Source organism: Mobula birostris, chromosome 2, assembly GCF_030028105.1.
Source record: "Mobula birostris isolate sMobBir1 chromosome 2, sMobBir1.hap1, whole genome shotgun sequence".
NCBI lineage: Eukaryota > Metazoa > Chordata > Chondrichthyes > Myliobatiformes > Myliobatidae > Mobula > Mobula birostris.
Window position 1 is genome coordinate 214,832,571 of NC_092371.1, and position 21,674 is coordinate 214,854,244.

General features: G+C 43.7%; 1 protein-coding gene across 3 annotated transcripts in view; it reads left to right on the plus strand.

Annotated features, from left to right (window-relative positions):
* xkr6b (XK, Kell blood group complex subunit-related family, member 6b) overlaps positions 1–21,674 on the plus strand; it is a 485,147-nt gene that overhangs the window by 455,506 nt on the left and 7,967 nt on the right. For 2 of the 3 annotated variants that reach the window (XM_072251432.1, XM_072251433.1), the window contains one exon: positions 17,302–17,307. The exons of the other annotated variant lie outside the window; for it this stretch is intronic. In XM_072251432.1, the coding sequence (XP_072107533.1) occupies positions 17,302–17,307 (6 nt within the window). The remainder of the gene's footprint in view (positions 1–17,301; positions 17,308–21,674) is intronic. 3 annotated transcript variants of the gene reach the window in all.

A 21,674-nucleotide genomic window follows, 5' to 3' on the forward strand; every position in this document is an offset into this window, starting at 1 on the left:
TGCAGTTATATAGGACACTGGTCAGACCCCACTTGGAGTACTGTGCTCAGTTCTGATCGCCTCACTACAGGAAGGATGTGGAAACCATAGAAAGGGTGCAGACGAGATTTACAGGGATGTTGCCTGGATTTGGGAGCATGTATTATGAGAATAGGTTGAATGAACTTGGCCGTTTTCCCTTGGAGTGATGGAGGAAGAGAGGTGACCTGATAGAGGTGTATAAGATGATGAGAGGCATTGATCGTACAGATAATCAGTGGCTTTTTCCTAGGGCTGAAATGGCTAGCATGAGACGGGCACAATTTTAAGGTGCTTGGAAGCAGGTACAGAGGAGATGTCAGGGGTAAGATTTTTACATAGAGAGTGGTGAGTGTGTGGAATGGGCTGCCAGCGACGGTGGTGGAGGCAGGTATGATAGGGTCTTTTAAAAGACTCCTGGACAGGTACATGGAGCTCAGAAAAATAGAGGGCTATGGGTACCCCTAGGTAATTTCTAAGGTAAGGACATGTTTGGCATAGCTTTGTGGGCCAAAGGGCCTGTATTGTGCTGTAAGTTTTCTATGTTTCTGTGTTTCTATGATACCATCAGATTTGGCCTTTCTCCAATTTAGAATCTCAACCCATGTGCCAGACATATCTTTTTCCATATTTACTTTGAAACTATTGGCATTATGATCACTTGATTCAAAGTGTTCCCCTACACAAACTTCTGTCACCTTCCTGGTCTCATTCTCTAAAAGAAGATCAAGTGTCGCACACTCTCTCCTTGGGACTTCTATGTACTGATTATGGAAACTTGCCCAAACACATTTAACAAACTCTTTCCCATCTGGTCCTTTTATAGTATGGGATTCCTAGTCAATATGCGGAAATTTGAAATCAACAACCTTATGTTTCTTGCAACAGTCTGCAATCCCTCTACAAGTTTCTTCCTAAGAAATTGCTTCTGAAAAAAACTGTAATATCCCCACTAACTGATGGAAATCTGTGGACCATGGATGCCTAAGATAGAGAAGAAGCATGCAGTCTCTTTATAGGAGAAAGAAAAAACTGAGTGAGATTGCTGGAAGGTGTGCATCCCATTCAAGCACCTCCTGACCCAAATTCTGCAGATTCTACATTGGCTTCATCAGCCAACTTAGAACCCATACTACTGGAGCAGCAGTCAATCTTCAGCCACGAAGGGCTGCCAATAGGAAAGAATCAGCTCATGAAACTCTGAAAAATATAGCAGCCTATTTGCACAGAAACAAAAACCATTTCTTAATTCCTTAAACACCATTGCTTGAGGAAAACTGAACTAAGATCAGTGCAGGAAGTAGAAGAGAAATCAGAATCACATTGCGAACTACTCAAAGTTCCAATATTTAGAGGACCCAATGTGGCTATGTACAAACACAGGAAAGATTCCCTCTATATTTCTCTTGCAGGTTCTGAGGGAGAAACTTGTGTATCTTTTGTATGAAATGCTATTTTCCTAACCATTAGGATTTTAAATATGCTTCCAGGAGCTGGAATTTGGTCTTCCGTATGTTTTTGTCAAGTTACTGAATGAAAGTGCAACTGTGGAATATAGCATTGTAACTTAAATGTATTGTGCACTGCAGAGGGAATTTATGTCATTGATCTTTTCTCAACCAATGATTTATTTCATTAATCCCTGTGACTGCTGCGGAAGGATCTGTTAGCACACCACCTTATGGCTGTGAACATCCAGTTATAGAGGGGAAGAGGATGACCAATCTATCACATCACTTTAGAAAGTTACATGTCTCAATAAGATTTTTTTTTATTTTACAAAACTCAAAAGAATATAGACCCAACATATTTATCCTCTCTTGGTAGGACAATACCCTCATTCCAGTTTTTTAGACTGCCTCCAATACTATAGTACAAATTTAACTTAAGGCAAACAAAACTATGTGTAGTACTTTATTGTATTCTTTCGATTCCTCTATCTCCATCATATTTGCTTTGATGATGAGATATTCCACATAGGTGCTTCTGAAATGTCTTCCTTCTTTCTTAACTGTGGTGTTCCTCTCTATCACAGTGTACAGGGCTCCCACTCCGAAATAGTAACTCTGTTTGATTTCCCACTGATGCAACCTGACCTATTAATATTTCCAGAATTTTCCATTTATATTTTAGCTTTCCGGCATCTTCGGTCATCCCACTCCTGCAACTCTACTCTCACCCCTTCTCCTCCTTGAGTTTCCCTTGTCCTCACCTTCTTCCCCACCAACCTCTGCAATCAAAGGATGGTCTCCATCAGTCAAAACAAGATTCCACTCCCTTTCCCCCTTAAGAATTTCAAACAGATTTACCTGTTTAGTCTGCAACTACTGCTCCACATTGTATTTTCCAATGCAACCCCAGGAGATGTAATAATATCTGCTCTTTTGTTTCTTCTTTCCAAATTAGTCTTTTCAGGTTCACTCACACTTCTTCCGATCTAGTATATTGCACTTGGTATTTAGACCATGGCCTCCCCTAGATTTTGAGAAATCAAACAGCTTTGCAGAGCAGTTGCGTTCAGTTGACCTGGGCGCCCCTCAGCTTTCCATTGTCTGCCATAGATCGCAAGGTCATACAGCATGGAAACAACCCAACTAGTCCATTCTGACCAAGACCCCATCTAAACTGATCCCATTTGCCCATATTTGGCTCATATCTCTCTCAACTTGTTCAAGTATATTTTAAATGTTAACATATCTGCTTAAAACACTTCCTCTGGCAGCCCATTCCATGTACTGACCACTCTCTGGGTGAATAAGTTGACATCAGGGTACAATTAAGTCTCTCCCATCTACTTTAAACCAGGCCTTGTGCATTCTCATCTAAATCATTGGCATAGATGACAAATAGCAATGGACTTAGCACCAAACCCAGGTGACAGGCCTCCAGTCCAAAAAATAACCTTTCAGTTTCCTACCATCATGCCGATTCTATATAGTCAGTTAGCCAGTTCTCCCTGAATCTGATGCGATCTAATTTTCTGTAACACTGTAACGCCCTGGGAAAGGTTTCACTGCTAATGTAATGTTTTTTCTGTAGCAGCAGTGTTTGGGTTATGACTAGAGATAACGGGGGCTTTGGAATGTGCGCTGGCCAATGAGGGGCGTGTTTGTCTTTCTTGTGTGTTGAAGAGCGAGTGATTCACGGGCTTTTGTTTGGCGGAAGATGGAGAGAGAAGATGCCAGAAGGGAGAGGTCGTAGACCGCAGGACAGAGTGGACATAGAACGGGGCCGGGAGTCGACGACACCCGGGGGAAATCGATGGAGAACAAACGGACAGGAAAACCGTGAGCTCCAACGTGCACGTTAGACTGTTTCATTAAAATGGTCCCTTTTCTTTTTGTTTTGCCTTACTAACCCTCCTGTCAAATTAAGAATTATAAAAAGCTAAATTGTTTAATTGCATATGGTGTACTGTCTGCTCTTTCGTGGTACTGACTTGTAACAGGGGAACACGTCACGCAGCATCCACACAAACAAGAGGTTGTGCACCTCAGATTTCACAGGTTTGGTGGAGCCAGAGACTGTCTTCCCTAGACTAACACCATGCGTCAAACCTGAGGGTTACAGTTATGGGGGTATCAGTCTGGGAGACTTGGGCAGAGCAGACTTCTCAGTTGTTAGATGAGTGACAGTGCCCCGATGACGTAAAATCACAGCAATTGGTTGAAAGTTTGAGTGGGTGGGCTGCTGACGTTGTGAGAGCTGTAAAGTCACTGTACCCCTTACCACTACTGCCGCTTATGTGCGAGCACTGGAAAATGCATTTGGCGTGACAGGAAGCCCAATGGAGCTCATGATGGGGTTTCAGAACATGTGGCAGGAGCAGGGGGAGAAGCCTTCTGCCTACATCTTTCAGCTAGAGAGGCAGCTAAATTTCTTGCGGCTCAGAGGGGCCACTGAGGTGGCTGAGGTGGATCAGTTAAGAATGGACTAGATAACAAAGGGCGCCCAGTCCCATGACCTGATCACTTGGGGTCTCCGACTGTCTTGCAAGACGTGCCTCCCTCCCTCGTTTGTTGAACTGATCAGAGGAGTATGAGAGGAGGAGAATGCATCGGAGGTGTGTCAGGGTACAGTCCTCAGTAGTGGTCCCCTGTGGTGAAGTGACCACCGATAGCCTGCCCCGGGGAGCAGTAGAGGAGATTATGACAGAGTTGAGAACTGAGATATCCCGGTTGTTATCAGTGTCTGTGACCCCCTCCCCTCACCCCGTATGATGGGAGCCTACAAGGAGACAGCTGGAGAGAGCTTTCTGAGAACATTGTCCATTCACCCGGTGTTTCGAGCGGCTTTTGAGGAAGTGCATGGCTGCATTGGGCCGGATACCGAGTTTAGATGAAGGACTGTGTGGTTTATCCAGTCAAAGCCAACTGTGTTATGGTCTGGGGAAGTAACGAGAGTGACAGGGACCCTCAAATTTCCCAGAATGCCTTGAGGGTATGTGCCAGAAGACAACGAAGAGGAGTCAGGAGTGCCTGCTGGGGTACTGGTGAGGCCCGAACTGCAGAAGCCCTCAGTTGTACAGGCAAACAGGATGGCAGTTATTGTCCAGAACACTAGAAAGAGGAAGGTCTCCTTCAAGTGGGGGTGCCCCGGTGACGGTAATGTCTAGTGTCCCTGTGAGACAAGCCAGGGAGAAACTATCTGAAAAAGGGGGAAAATTGATCACTGAGTCCATTGAATCCAGTTGACTGTAGTTGACTCCCTGGTACCTGGGGGTTGTAAGAGTAAGTTGATTGAGAAGATGTTGAAGCTGGAAAGTGTCTTTTCCACTGACGAGTTTGATGTGGGTTGTTCCACGAGCACTCGTCACACTATCCGGGTGACTGAGGGTACCCTGTTCAGAGAGAGGTCGTGGCAACTGGTCCTTGCAGAGGTGGAGGACGATCGGCGGCATTTATGCAAGTTGAAGATCATCACTGAGATTATCACTGAGGCCAGAAGCCCATATACGACCCTAGTAGTAGTAGCCAGAAAGAAGAATGGGAAGATACAGATGTGTGGACTACAGGATTCTGAACAGGCGCACCATCCCAGACCAGTATACGGTCCCAAGGATCGAAGACGCGCTGACCTGTCTGAGTGGTGCAAAGTGGTTCAGTGTGCTGGACGTGAGGAGTGGATATTATCAGATCCCCATGGGTGAGGCTGACAAAGAGAAGATGGCATTTATATGTCTACTGGGATTCTTCCAGTTTGAAAGGATGCCCTAGGGCATCTCAGGAGTGCCTGCAAACTTCCAGCAGGTCATGGAGAAGATGGTGGGGGATATGAACTTATTTGAGGTATTGGTGTATCTGGATGACCTCATAGTATTTGGATCCACCTTGGAAGAACATGAAGCGAGGCTGCTGAAGGTGCTGGGCTGCCTGAAAGCTGAAGGGTTAAAACTTCCCTTGCACAAGTGCCAGTTCTGCAAGACATTTGTCAACTATGTTGGGCACATGGTCTCGCGGATTGGAGTAGTATCCGATCTGTCTAAGATAGAGGCGGTGACCACATGGCCAAGGCCCCAGATTGTCAGTGCTTTGCACCTGTTCCTTGGGTTCTGTGGGTACTATCGGAGGTTCATGAAGGGCTACGCAACAGTGGGACACTTTTGATCGGCTTCTGTGTGGTTACCCTCCCTTGGGGAAGAAAGGGAGGGGGACAAAAGGAGAGAAAGGTAAAGAGTATCTTAGCCCTTCGGAGCTTTTTGGACTGAAGTGGGATGCAAACTGTGAAGAGGCCTTTCAGTCGTTGAAGGAGCTGCTGACCCAGGAGTCTGTGCTGGCTTTTGCAGTCCCCTGAGTGCCATACGTACTGCATATGGATGCCAGCCGAGAAGGCTTAGGAGGTGTCCTGTATCAGGAACAGGGCACCAGGTTGAGACCCGTTGTGTTTGTCAGCCGGAGTCTGTCGCTCTGGGAGAAACTACCCCACGCACAAGTTGGAATTTCCGGCATTGAAATGGGTGGTGGTGGATAAATTGAGTGACTACCTCTACGGGGCCAAGTTTGAGGTGTGGGGGGACAACAATCCCCTAAGTTATGTCCTGATCTTGGTGAAACTGGATGCCACAGGCCATCTGTGGTTGGCAGCGTTGTCTGCCTATGATTTCAGCCTGAAGTACTGGTTGGGAAGTAGGAACGTTGATGCTGATGCTTTGTCCCGACGTGCACATGAAGGAGATGAAGAGTGGAAGAGTGTTTCTGCCCCGGGGGTAAAAGCCATGTGTCAGTTTGCCATCACGATGAAGGCAGATGGAACTCAAGGGCAGGATTGAGCAGCAGATCAATTGGGGGCTTCTGATGACGCCATTCCACAAGTTTACTGTAACCTGACTGCTCTGAAGGCAAACCAGTTACCGGAATTGAGTTCTGGGGAAGTGGCAGCTGCTCAGCGACATGACCCAGGCATCGGTACCATTTGGTCAGTGGTCGAAAAGGGAGACATGGCTCAGGTGGAGAAGATGAGGCACGCTGCGGTGCCTCCATTACTGAGAGAATGGCCCAGGTTGGAGTTGAGGAACCAGATCGTGTACCGGGTCACGTCACCTCCGGACCGACCTCAGCATTCCCAGCTGGTTCTGCCTGAGAAGTGTCGGAGGATAGTGTTGAACTCACTTCATGATGATTCTGGACTTTTGGGGGTTGAAAAGACCTATGGATTGCTCAGAGATCAGTTCTACTGGCCCCGAATGAAGCCGGACGTTAAGGAATACTGCAAGTTGTGCATTTGATGCATACGGTGGAAGATTCTGCCTATGAGGGCAGCTCCTCATCCCACTTGCAGAGTGCAGGGCCCCTTGACCTGGTGTGTATGGATTTCCTGTCAATAGAGCCAGATGCCAGCAACATGGAGAATGTCCTAGTCATCACGGATCACTACACCAGATATGCGCAGGCTTTCCCTACCGAAGATCAGAGGGCATCCATGGTGGCCAAGGTGTATTTCATTAATTACGGGCTCCCCAGGCGGATACATAGTGATCAGGGATGGAATTTCGAGAGTAGGAATTTGGGGCTACCAGGGAAGCATAAGTTGGCCAACCACTGGGTGGCTACGCCCTATGTGGTGGAGAGCCAGATGCCAAACGTACTACTTTTCTGGGTGAAACCAGAGGATGGGAATGGGCCTGTAAAGATTCTGCAATGGAACCACCTTCTGCTTCTGGGACAAGAGGTGTGGGTTGACCCAGAGCCCAGGCTGGAGCCTACACCTAGTAAGAGGACTCTGTAGCGATGTGGTGTGACTGAAGGACCAACAGCAGGAGAGATTAGACTGGCCTCCGCCCCTGAGTGGGATACTGATTCGGAGGATGAGGAAATGGGGGTGTGGTATATGCTGCCTTGTTCTAACTCCCAACAGATTGAGAAGGAGACTCCCAACCTTTCTCATGCTGAGTCAGGTGAAGTCGGGGTGGGGTTGGGGGGCTATCTGTGAACAGCCTGGGTTGCAGCGGGACCCTGCACATGATGAAGCGGGGCTTGGCCAAGGGACAGAGGGGTCCAAGTTGTAGGTGAGCACGAGTGATAGACCGGGGGAGGCCTCGACAAGTAGACCGTAACTATCTCCAGTAGTGTCGGAACATGAAGAGGTAGATTGGGGGTACGGAGGTCTCAAAGAATCAGGAAACAACCAGATAGGCTGGCCTATATGGCACCAAGGGAACAGAGTGTGGCCCCTACCACTTTGGGAAGCAATGTCACTGCCTTTTACATCTGGGTTGGACTTTATGCTTTGCAGGAAGGGTTGGCAAATTATCTCAAAGCCATGAGGACATGACTAAATTTGGTGGGGGGGAGAGTGTAACACTCTGGGAAAGGTTTCACTGGTAATGTAACGGTTGTTCTGTAGCAGTAGTGTTTGGGTAAAGTTGGAGATAACGGGGGCTTTGGAATGTGCATCGTCCAATAAAGGGAGTGTTTTTTCCTTGTTGTGTGCCTGAGACTAAGGCGATCTGGGTCTTTTGTTCGGTGGAAGATGAAGAGAGAAGATGCCTGACAGGAGTGGACTTGGAGTGGGGCTGGGAGTCAACGGCACCCGGGGGGAAATCGATGGAGGACCAACATAAGGGAAACCGTGAGCTCCAACGTGCACGTTAGACTGTTTCATTAAAATGGGCCCTTTTCTTTTTGTTTTTCTTTACTAACCCTCTGGTCAAATTAAGAATTGTAAAGCTATATCATTTAATTGCAACTGTCTGTTATTTCCTGGTACTGACTTGTGACAGGGAAACACATCATGCAGCATCCACACAAACAAGAGGTTGTGCACCTCAGTTTGGTGGGGCCAGAGACTGTCTTCCCTGGACTAACACCTTCGGCTGAACGTAAGGGTTACACAGCTTACCATGCAGAACCTGATCAAAGATCCTACTGAAGTCCATATAGACCATGTCTACCACCCCACCCTCTTTGATGTTTCTGGTTACTTCTTCAAAAAACTCAGTCAAATCCTTGAGACATGATCTTCTGTGCACAATGACAAGCTGACTGTCCCCAATCAACCCTTGTCTTTCCAAATGACTGTGCATCTTAACTCTCAGAATCTCTACTAGTAACTTACCTACCACAGAAGTTAAGCCTGCTTGTCTATATTTCCCAGGTATTTCTTTGCAGTCCTTCTCAAATAAAGGCACAGCATTGGCCATCCTCCAGTCTTCCAGCCGGGGGGAAGCATGATTAAGAAAAATTGCGAGTATCTTGCAAGACTCCAGGGTGGAATGTTTCATAATTAGAAGTGGCGAAGCCAGTGAAACTGGGAGATTGGGAGGCTCTACAGGAAGCTGGGTGAAGAAGATAAAGTCAAAACACACTTATAACTCTTCCAATTTAGAGTACCATATTTGACGCTTGTGATATATTCTCGTCCCCATTAAGGAAACTAAATGCAGATTACATGTCTGCTTTGCATTGGACCTCTGTTCAATACACAAGGGCAACTCCGACCAATTTATTTCTGCAAGTCACACCAGCTCTTCATTGGAGGGTAGAGTCAGTGTGATTTGTCTGCTACACTGCTCTGAAGAAGCCCAATGGAAGTTTAAGGAAGAACATCTCATCTTCCCACTTGGTACGTTTCACCCCTTAGGACATAGCAATTTCAGAAAATTGGGCTCTCCTGATTGATTTGAGAAGCGTAATCATTGCATGGACTGTGCAGTTAAACAAAAGATTGTTGCACACTATGGTTAGACTTGCCACTAACTGAAACAATTATCTGAAGTTAATTTCACGATCTACTTTATAAAGAATAGGCTGTTGCAAAGGTTGCATGATAAACATCCATCTGTTGAGTTAACTCTAGAGCTAATTAGTGAAATGGATGATTTAAATGGTAAAAAAAAAAATCTTAGAAGCATTAGTTATATGAGGTAATATTCCTTCCATGTAGAATAATACCAAAAATCACAGTCCCCTTTTGGTAAATATTTTAAGGATCATCCCATCCAAGACATTTGCTACATGCAGCACTTTTGACTCAAGGTTTGTTTGGTTCATTAAAATGTTCAGGAACTTTGTTGGCTTTGTTCCCAGCCTTATGTAATCTGGAATGACATCTACTTTCTGTCCTCTCCTTACAATTGGACTGATTCTGCCAGCAGTAAGGGAGGTTCTGAGTAAGGTTTTGCATTAGTCTTCAGACCAAATAATTAAAGTGATTCCGCCGACAACAACTCTGTTCAAAGATGAATAGATGAAATTTCTATGAATGTGGAAGACACATTTTGCAACAAACTTAAGACAATAGAATTTACTCTGGATTTGGATGAGTCACTGAATCAGGCAATGAATCTTTGCTTGATTATGTACACTTCATAAAAGATGAACGCATGGTTTAAGAGTTGCTGGCTGCAAGGGGACTAGAAACATACGATGGGAGAGTTAATATTTCAGGTTATTGAGCAATTTTTCAAAGAGAAGGACATTATTTTCAGGAACATTCTTGCTTGTGCAACAGATGGAGCACCATCAATGACAGGAAGGCATCATGGGGGTTGTTGCTTTCTTGAAAAAAAAACTATTCCTAACATATTTACCATCATTGTGCAATTCACAGGCAACATCTTGTCACGAAAAACCTAAGAGATTGGTTGTACTTTTATAACAGCAGAAAATAAAATAAAGTTCCATGCTCTCAATTCTTGACTATTTTGAGAGCTTTGTACTGAGAATGATGAACAATTTGAATGATTGCTGTTCATACAGAAGTCAGATGGTCCTCAAAAGGAAACTGCTTGAGATGCGTTTATGCACTTTCTGAAACTGTGATAAAATTCTTTAAGGACTCGAATGCTTCATTCTGTAATCAACTCAAGAATGTTAGGAATGACATTGCTTATTTGTCATAATTATTTGCAAAGTTCAATGAAATCAGTCTTTAATTGCAGGGAAATGATGTGAATCTTATCAAAGTTCAGGGTACATATATGTCACCATATACAACCCTGAGATTTGTTTTCTTGGGGGCACAGTCAATAAATCAAATCACCATGATAGAATTAATGAAAGACTGGACCCAACAGGGCAAACAACCAGAATGCAAATGACAACAAACTGTGCAAGTATAGTAATAATAATAGTAATACTAAATAAATGAATAAGCAATAAACAAAACTTACACACTTCTGTCCAAGTTGTCCCTATTTAAGCATAACATTGACCATCTCAACTCTTTCCAATTTCCGAGCCTCTCTAAGTTGGAAGAGAAAGCATGTTGATCTTTAAGTTTACTTTGTCCAACTGGGTGAGCTGCATAAAGATATGCCAGAGAGATTTCACTTTCTTCATTTGATCCAAATTCCAGATTGGGTAATAAATCCATTCTTGAACATTTGTGATGAGGAATTAACAGGAAGGATGGAAGAAGAACTGATTTCGCTACAAAATACCTTTGAGCTAAAACCAAGGATCAAAAAAATCATATCAAGACTTGACTGCAGAAAGAAATTTCTGATTGCTATCCTGCACTGTGGAAGAAGTTCAAGAAGAAAAGTGGATAACTTTACTCAACTTTACTCACCCCATCACTGAACTGTTCCCGTAACCTATGGGCTGTTCATCTCTTGTTCTCGATATTTATGTATTATGATTACTATTTCTTTTTTCTCTTTCTCTTTGTACTTGCACACTGTGTTGTGGTTTTTTTTTGCACGCTGGTTGTTTGCCCATCCTGTCAGGTGTGTTCCTTCAATGGTTCTGTTGTATTTCTTATATTTACTGTGATTGTCCACAAGAAAATTAATCTCAGGGTTGAATGTCGTGACATACATGTACTTTGATATTTATTTTACTTTCAACTTTGAACTTTGCAAGGTTCATTGTAATAAACACTGCACTTTGCTCCCAGGAACAGGTCAGAACTCATGATCCCAAACAATAATTACATGCTCGATATTTGTCCCATTCTTTTTGTTCTTCCAGTTACAGAAACTTAATAACAAAACTCCTTCTGCAGGATTTCCTAAAGAATAACTTGTAGGTTGAGTCAATGGTAAGCAAGGCAAATGCAATGTTAGCATTCATTTCAAGAGGACTAGAATACAACAGCAGGAATGTAATGCTGAGGCTTTGTAAGGCATTGGTCAGACTGCACTTGGGGTCTTGTGGGTAGGTTTGGGCCCCTTACCTAAGAAAAGATGTGCTAGTGTTGGAGAGAGTCCAGGGAGGTTTTCAATAATGGTTCCAGGAAAGAAAGGGTTAACATATGAGCCCTGTTTGATGGCTCGGGGCCTGTACTCACTGGAGTTCGGAAGAATGAGTGGGATTTCACTAAACTTATCAAATATTGAAAGGTCTAGATAGAGTGGGTATGGTGAGGATATCTCCTGCAGTGGGTGAGTCATGGACCAGAGGGCACAGCCTCAGAATAGAGCGACATAAACTTACAACAGAGATATGGAGGAATTTCTTTGGCCAGAGTGTGATGAATCTCTGGAATTCATTGCCATAGACATTCAGTATAGTTAAAGTGGAGGTTGATACGTCCGTGGTTCGTCGGGTTATCAAAAATTACAGTGAGAAGGCAGGAGAAAGGGATTGCGAGGGATAATGAATCAGCAATGATGGAATGGTGGAGTAGACTCGATGGACTGAATGGCCTAATTCTACTCCTATGTCCTTTGGTTTTATGTTCTTTCTTGCCTTTCCAACATCATATTTAGTGACGGGTGGCTTCAGTGCAGTCGCCTAACTTTCTTCAAAGGAATTATACAGACTGCAAATAACTGAACGTGGGGATCTGAGACTCCTTCTGAGTGACAATCAGCCTGATGTTGAGAAGCTGATTTCACTGCACCAAGCCCACCCATCTCATTGAAAGGTGAAAAAGCAATGACATGGTGAATAGTTGGACTACTTATGTACGCTCTAAGATTGTTGATGAAAATTGTTTTTACTGTAATTAAATAAAGGAATAATTTTATTTGTAGCTTAAATAGATTTGAATAATTTTGCTATTATTTGTCACTGCTTTAAATCTGTAGCTCCTATTTTCTTTCGCTGTACATTGTAAATCAAAATTTTTAATAGTTTTTATGTAATGGGGTGCAGTCTGTGAGCCAAGGAGGCAGCTGTTAAATGCTAGATCTCAAAATCCATCAATCCTGAAACATCAACTTCCTCTTCTGCTGCGCAGATACCGCCACACTCCCTCAGGAGCCGTGGCATTTTCTGTTTTTATTTCAGATTCCCAGCATTAATCTTTTCAAATTTCTCTTGCAGCAGTTTGAGGCAAAAAAGAACTTTGCATGCCTGAGAACTGCTGTTTCACCCAAAGTTTGCATCTTATGAAGTTTGTGAATGAGTTACACATTTCATTTACCTATATCTTCTGAAAAAGCAGCTTTATCAAATATAATTCTGATTAAGAATTTTGAAATTTCTGCATCAGTGGCTTTGTTTGCTCTCACATTACTTATTTTAACATCTTCTGTCTACAACAAAATCTACCAAAATCGCACTTCTTGAAAAAAAGTCATATTGTTATGCCATTATTATTACTATCAAATAACGCCTAGCCTCTTTAAGGCCAATTAAATATATTTAAAGCACATTCACTGATGTAAAATTAGAAATATTGCGTAATAAGAAAAAACATTTAAAAACAGGATTTTATGTCCAATGGTAACAGTACTCAAAATGGCGAATATGGTAAGGAATATAATATTTTAATGCGAACAATATTTGTTGCATTAGTTACATTCGGGGAAGCCTTTGTTTCAGCAGAGCCCTGTAAGTGGGATTACTCATCTGAATGGAATGGGCAGGAGCCTAATGCCTGATTCAGGTTTAATAATGGACTCCACTTTCTTGTCCTTACCCTATAAAATGAGTGGACCACTTCAGAATGGTCCTAAGTTCCATCCATTCCACCCTTGGATACCTCAATCTAAAACGTGAATCAAAGACATGTAAGCGAATGAGCCTGCTGTTCATGCTTTAAATATGAATTGCAGTATTTATTGTTGTCAATAAATTGGAGCTGCTGCCATCGCATACATGAGCAATACAGCGCGGATAAAGATTCTTCGGTCCAAGGAGTCCATGCCCACCACTGTACTCACCCAGCTAGTCCCAAGCTCCCACACTCAGCCCATATCTCCCCAAGCCCCATCCTTCATCTATCTATCTAATTGCTTCTTAGATGATAATATTGTACCTGCCTCAACCATTTCTTCTAGCAGCTCATTCCATATACTCACTATCTTCTGTGTGAAAAGATTGCCCCTCAGGTCCCTTTTAAATCATTCCCTTGTCACCCATAATCCATGTCCCCTAATTTTGGACTCCCCTACCCTGAGGAAAAGATTGTTACCATCTTTACCAGGCTTATCTAGGCCTTTCATTTTTTTGAATATTTCTATAAGGTTGCCCCTCATTCTCCTATGCTCCAAGGAATTAGGACCTAGCCTCGCCAACCAAACTGTTACACAAGCCATCTTGTCCCGGTAACATCATTTTTGCACCCTTTCCAGTTTAACCACATCTTTCGTATAACAGGGTGACCAAAACTCTACATAGCACTCTAAGTGCAGACTCACTATTGATTTACCAAATCAAATCAAATCAAGTTTAATTGTTATTCAAACCATAGATGGACACAGCCAAATGAGACAGCATTCCACTGAGGCCAAGGTGCAAAAATATACACGTGCATTCAAAGTAATGAGAACGGAGAAAAGAAGACAGAAAACAAAGTTTGGTCCAATTCCGTAAGCGACAAGTTCTGCAAATTGGTGGTTCCTGGCAGTCCAGCCTGTAATTCCACCGATTCAACACTGGAGGGCAGAACCAACAGGAGAGGCCACTGTAACAGAGCCCGATGCTACATTACAACGCGAGCTCGAGGATTGAGGCCTAGTCCTAATCCTAGCTACAACTGAGGTGATACTGCTGCCTTGCCACCAAGCAAGGGAAGCAGGCCTGCAGCAATCAATGTCCAACAGAGTCTTGCAATCGCAAAAGAAGTGTCCAAGAAAGTCACTCACAGTTTCACCGCACGCCGCCTTCACACTAATTTGAAGGCACCAACTTCAGTGACTCTGAGTAGCGGGCAGCAGCATGGTCTGCACCCAGGACAACTTATCTGAACCCAATCCGGCTTCTCCTGCGGCCCGACAGCCCACTTGAATCCCCCAGCCCCATGAGACAACTCGAATTTCCAGGATTGAATACCCAGGCCCCACAACTCGGCACGAATCCCAAGGCCCGACGGCCCATCATGTCATCATTGGCCCAACAGCTCATCTTATCATCCCCAGCTTGACTGCTTGCCTCGTGATCCCCAGCCCAATGGGCTGACTCGGCATCCCCGGCCCAAAGCGCCGACTCGCCTTCTCCGAACTGCCGGCGAGCTATTCTGAACAATGAGCAGCGATGGACCTACTGTACAGGTAGTTATTGAAGTCAAGCATAGTCTTACTCTGTATAAAAACACATTTAACAAGTTAAAAAGCACCTTTGGTTGGCTCCTGAGAGACCACTGCTTGTATCTTTCCAGGAGTATACAACAGCAATATAATGTCCCATCTCTTATACTCAATGTGTGAGAGATAGGTACCAGCATGCTAAACAATATTTTCACCAGTAATGAAGCTTCTAATAAACTATGCGTTTGGTAATCTTCCATCCCTCTGTTCTATTACACTCCATGGTACCATACCATTTATAATGAAAGTCCTACGCTGGTTTGACTTTCCAAAATTCATCCCTTCATATTGAATTTCATTTATCACATAGAGATTTTTAGCTGTGAAGTTACATAGAAACATAGAAAACCTACAGCACAATACAGGCCCTTCAGCCCACAATGCTGTGCCGAACATGTCCTTACCTTAGAAATTACCTAGGGTTATCCATAGCCCTCTATTTTTCTAAGCTCCATGGACTTGTCTCTTTAAATACCCTATCACACCCACCTCCACCGCCGCCGCCGGCAGCCCATTCCACACTCTCACCACTCTCTGCATAAAAAACTTACCCCTGACATCTACTTCCAAGCACCTTAAAACTGTGCCCTCTCATGTTAGCTATTTCAGCCCTAGGAAAAAGCCTCTGACTATCCACATGATCAATGCCTCTCATCATCTTATACACCTCTATCAGGTCATCTCTCATGCTCCGTCGCTTCAAGCAGAAAAGGCCAAGTTCACTCAACCTATTTTTGTAAGGCATGCTCCCCAATCCAGACAACGTCCTTGTAAATCTCCTCTGCACCCTTTCTATGGTTTCCACATCATTCCTGCAGTGAGGCAACCAGAACTGAGCACAGTACTCCAAGTGGGGTCTGATCAGGGTGTTATATAGCTGCAACATCACCTCTCGGCTCCTAAACTCAATCCCACAGTTGATGAAGGCCAATGCACCATATGCCTTCTCAACCACAGAGTCAACCTGCACAGCAGCTTTGAGTGTCCTATGGATTTGGACCCCAAGATCTCTCCGATCCTCCATACTGCCAAGAGTCTTACCATTAATACTATATTCTGCCATCATATTTGACCTACCAAAATGAACCACCTCACACTTATCTGGTTGAACGCCATCTGCCACTTCTCAGCCCAGTTTTGCATCCTATCAATGTCCCGCTGTAACTTACATAGAAACATAGAAACATAGAAAATAGGTGCAGGAGTAGGCCATTCGGCCCTTCGAGCCTGCACTGCCATTTATTATGATCATGGCTGATCATCCAACTCAGAACCCTGCACCAGCCTTCCCTCCATACTCCCTGATCCCCGTAGCCACAAGGGACATATCTAACTCCCTCTTAAATATAGCCAATGAACTGGCCTCAACTGTTTCCTGTGGCAGAGAATTCCACAGATTCACCACTCTCTGTGTGAAGAAGTTTTTCCTAATCTCAGTCCTAAAAGGCTTCCCCTTTATCCTCAAACTGTGACCCCTCATTCTGGACAACTTCTGACAGCCCTTCACGCTATCCACAACACCCCCAACCTTTGTGTCAACTGCACATTTACTAACCCATCCCTCCACTTCCTCATCCAGGTCATTTATAAAAATCATGAAGAGAAGGGTTCCCAGAACAGATCCTTGAGGCACACCACTGGTCACTGACCTCTGTGCAGAATATGACCCATCTACAACCACTCTTTGCCTTCTGTTGGCAAGCCAGTTCTGGATCCACAAAGCAATGGCCCCTTGGATCCCATGGTTCCTTACTTTCTCAATAAACCTTGCATGGGGTACCTTATCAAATGCCTTGCTGAAATCCATATACACTACATCTACTGCTCTACCTTCATCAATGTGTTTAGTCGCATCCTCAAAAAATTTAATCAGGCTCGTAAGGCACGACCTGCCTTTGTCAAAGCCATGTTGACTATTTCTATTCATATTATGCCTCTCATGCTTTTAGTTCTTAAACTTTTAGATTTACTCAACCTGTATGATGACGTGAATGCTGTAAGATGTTTCACATTTCAGTTGTTGAATTCTGTAGCAGAACAGTTACTTTTCATCTGCCATGAATCTTATGAAAATCTGCTACAAGAAGATTCCAAGCACAAGAAATTCTGCAGAGGCTGGAAATCCAAAGCAACACACTCAAAAAAGCTGGAGGAACTGAGCATCCATGGAAATGAATAATCAGTCAATGTTTCAGGCCGAGATTCTTCTTCAGGACTAAAAGATTCAATTCTACTAATTCAAGTTTAATTGTCAATCAATCATACATGAGTACCCGTGAAGACAGCCAAACTGGACAGCGTTATTCCGGGGCCAAGCTGTAAATCACAGTACCAACACTCACACAGCACAAAGCACACGTAGTAAGTACAAGGTAGAAAGCACATGTAAGTAAAGTACAGTCATACAGAAAAGCCCAGACCCTGAGTGCATGAATGCCACAGAAATCTGCCGTCAACCACAATATCTTCTGCCAAGTGAACACTGGGGGGCAGCACTGACTCCAGCATGGATGCTGCACCACCTTACTCCTGGTGGAGCACACCAGCTCTGATGCCTCTCTCCTGGCGGCTATAAACAAGTGACACCGTGGCTTGAGGCCTATTCCTCGCTATGACTGAGGCCATGCTGTTCCCCCGCTGTCCACCAATCAATCAGAGCATCGGACATGCAGCATTCCTCATTAACAATGTCCGAAAGGGCCTCGCAATCACAAGAAAAGTGACTACGACTCGCCATTAGGCTGCATGCCTCCTTCGCTCTGCGACTCCTCCGAAGCCTCTCTGATGCAAGCAGCAGCACGATCTGCACCAAGTCCAGCACCTTCACTATCTCTACCAGTCAGCAACTCGCTGATGAGGTAGACCTGCAGTACTTTAAGTTCATAATGTCTAGCAGGATCTTGTGATCTTAAAAAATACATTTAAAAATGACAGTAGCAATCTTCGTTGACTCTATAGAAGGCACTGCGATTGAACGCTCAGCCATCTTACCAGAAGATTCTTTTTTTGTAACAAAAATGGATACTTCGTTATTTTAAAAAGCTCTTTAATAGACCTTTTCCTATTACCGTCTGTACTAGCAGTTACAGGTTATCTATCTGCTATTATAAAAATATTATTTTTATTTAGCTTATTCCCTACAACCAATGAAATTGATGCAAGATTTCATCCCATTGGAAATGCCGTCTTTTATATTTGTTGTTGTAGAAACAAAATGATCAGTCAAAAGAAAGGATTAGAATGCAAAGTAATTATTTTCTTATATTATACAATTGTGGCCTCAGTGGTTTTGTAGATTGGGTATATTCATGCTTTTCAATTCTAATAACATCTGAGAAAATCTTAGCATATATCTTTGCAATTACTGCAAATCACCAGCAAAAGGTTAGTATGTAAGTCAAATGTGAGGTAAAAAGAAAGCCAGAGGTGAGCTTATAATTAAGTGAAGTAAAAGCTACCACACATTTGTTTCAATTTCCAAGTCATATTTTTGTCAAGTCATTTTATGCACAAAGCTCATCAACTGACACAAAAAGAAAATAATGGAGCTGCTGGAAATCTGAAATTCTTTAACTTTATAAATAATTCAGGAACTTTTTGTTACTAGCATAATGTGACATAACAAGATCAACAGATATTTTTCAGAGAAGATTGTGAGTTAATATTGGAACTAGGATTGTGAATCTTTAGTTCCCGTTATCCTAGAGAAATCTCCTATACTAAAAGCAAAGCAGTCCAAGTGCTGGTGTTTTGCTGTCCTGTGGTCATTTTCAAGCTGGATGACAGAGTCACCCACCTGACTTGAAAAACATGAACTTATACCAATTTGATTGATGCCAGCTTTAAGGTCACCGCTTCTGTCTGACTGCAATAAGCTTCTTGGCCAGATGGAGGTGATCTAGAGCTAAAGCTTTGTCTTCTGGTGCCAGGAACTGCGTACTTGCCTTCCATTACTTCCACAAGAACTAAATGTGATCTGTCAGCTCAGCCATTCAATCTATCTGCATTCCTGAAAGCATCCAGATTCAATGTATAACAAGCACCACACACAAAATGCTGGAAGAAGTCAGCAGGCCGAGCAGCATCTATTGAAAAGAGTTGCCTGGCCTGCTGACTTCCTCCAGCATTTTGTGTGTGTTGCTTGGATTTCCAGCATTTAACAACTACTTTGCTTCTGCCAGAAACCCAATTGGCGCAAATAGTTTAACAACTACATTAAAAAACTTGGGATATAATCAACAATCCTTGGTAGTGGCTATCAAATTCTGTCAGGTTAAATTAAACAGGCTAACTCAACACCTGACCCTATATATTTCCTATAGCCAAGGGGTTTACATTTTGTAAAAGGAATCTAGATGACATAATGGATGTGCAATGAAAGTGTAACAACAATGTTGTTAGCTACTTGTTGACAAAGCCCATTGGCCCGGATCTAACTAGTTAGAAAGATTTGAGACTTACCAGAGAATTCACTTCAATACATCTGAAATGTAATATGTCGGGTTGAGCCCACTAGGGGAATAGCAATTCTGGATTAGGTGTTGTGTACCGAGCCAGATTTGATTAGGGAGCTATGGAACCCTTGATTATAATACGGTAGAGTTCACCCTGCAGTTTGAGAGGGAGAAGCTAAAGTCAGATGTTTCAGTATTACAGTGGGGTAAAGGGAATTACAGAGGCATGAGAGAGGGGCTTGCCTAAGTTGATTGGAAGGGGACGCTAGCAGTGCTGATGACAGAACAGAAAAAATGGCAGAAGCCTCTGGAAGCAATTCAGAGGCACAGGATAGATTCATCCCAAAGATGAAGAATTATTCTAAAGGGAGAATAATCTAAGTGTGGCTGTCAAGGGAAGTCAAAAACACCATAAAAGGAAAGAGAGGGCATATGATGGAGCAAAAATTTGTGGGAGGTTAGAGGATTCAGAAGCCTTTAAAAACCAACAGAAGCAACTAAAAAAGTCATAAGAAGAGAAAAGATGAAATATGAAGGTAAGGTAGCCCTTAATAAAAAAGAGGATACCAACATATTTTTTCCAATACTGTATATGAAGAGTAAGAAGAGAGGTGAGAGTGAATATCAGATCACTGGAAGATGATATTGGAGAAGTAGTAATGGAGGGCAAAGGAACATTGGATGAATTTAATGAGTATTTTGGATGAATCTTCACTTTAGGGCACTACAGTAAGCTATATATTCAAGTGTGCCATGAGGCAGAAGTGAGTGTAGTTGCTGTTACTAAAGAATAAGTACTTGGGAAGCTGAAAGGTCTGAAGGTAGAAAAGTCACCTGGACCAGATCGACTACCTACCAGGGTTCTGAAAGAGGTAGCTGAAGGGATTATTGAAGCATTAGTAATGACCTTTCAAGAATCACTAGATTCCAGAATTGTTCCGGAAGACTGGAAAATTGCAAATGTCACTCCACTCTTTAAGACAGGAGGGACGCAGAAGGAAGGAAATTATAGGCCAGTTATCAAGACCTCAGTGGTTGGGAAGATGTTGAAGTCCATTATTAAGGATGAGGTTTTGGGATACTTGGAGGCACATGATAAAAGTAAGCCAAAGTCAGCATATTTCCTTAAGGGAAAATCTTGCTTGACAAATTTGTTGGAATTCTTTGAGAAAGTAACAAGCATGATGGACAAAGGAGAGTCAAAGGATGTTGTTTACTTAGATTATCAGAAGGCTTTTGACAAGGTGCGGCACATGAGGCTGCTTAACAAGATAAGAACCCGTGGTATTAAAGGAAATTTACTAGCATGGATAGAGGATTGGCTGACTGGCAGGATGCAGAATGAGGGAACTGCTGGTGACTAGTGGTGTTCTGCAGGAGCTTGTTTGAACCACTTGGTTGACCTGGATGATGGAATTGATGACACAAAATAATCTGTAGATGCTGGGATCAAAGCAACACTCACAACACACTGGAGGAACTCAGCAGGTCGGGCAGCATCAGTGGAAACGATGAATCGACGTTTTGGGCCGGAACCCTTCATCAGGACTGAAGAAAGAAGGTGGGGGAGGGTTGGAAGAAGGCTCGTAGTTTCAGTTGAAAAACCAGTAATTTGAAAGACAAAGGGGTGGGGGAGGGGAAGCAGGGACGTCATAGGCAGGAAAACAATGGGTAGTAGAAGAAGGAGGCGGAACCATGAGGGAGGTGATAGGCAGCTGGGGGAGGGGGCAGAGTGAAATAGGGATAGAGGAAGGGAGGGGGAGGGAAATACCAGAAGTTGGAGAATTCTATGTTCATACCAAGGGGCTGGAGACTACCTAGACGGTATATGAGGTGTTGCTCCTCCAACCTGAGTTTAGCCTCATCATGGCAGTAGAGGAGGCCATGTATGGACATATCTGAATGGGAATGGGAAGCAGAGCTGAAGTGGGTGGCTACTGGGAGATCCTGTCTGTTTTGGTGGATGGAGTGGAGGTGCTCGACGAAGCGGTCCCCCAATCTGCGTCGGGTTTCACCGATGTAGAGGAGGCCGCACCAGATGCAATAGATGACCCCAACAGACTCACAAGTGAAGTGTTGCCTCACCTCGAAGGACTGTTTGGGGCCCTGAATGGTGGCAAGAGAGGAGGTGTAGGGACAGGCGTAGCACTTGCGCTTACAGGAATAAGTGGCGGATGGGAGATCCGTGGGGATGGACATGCGGATAAGGGAGTCGCGGAGGGACCGATCCCTGCGGAAAGTGGAGAGAGGTGGAGGGGGAAAGATATGCTTAGTGGTGGGGTCCT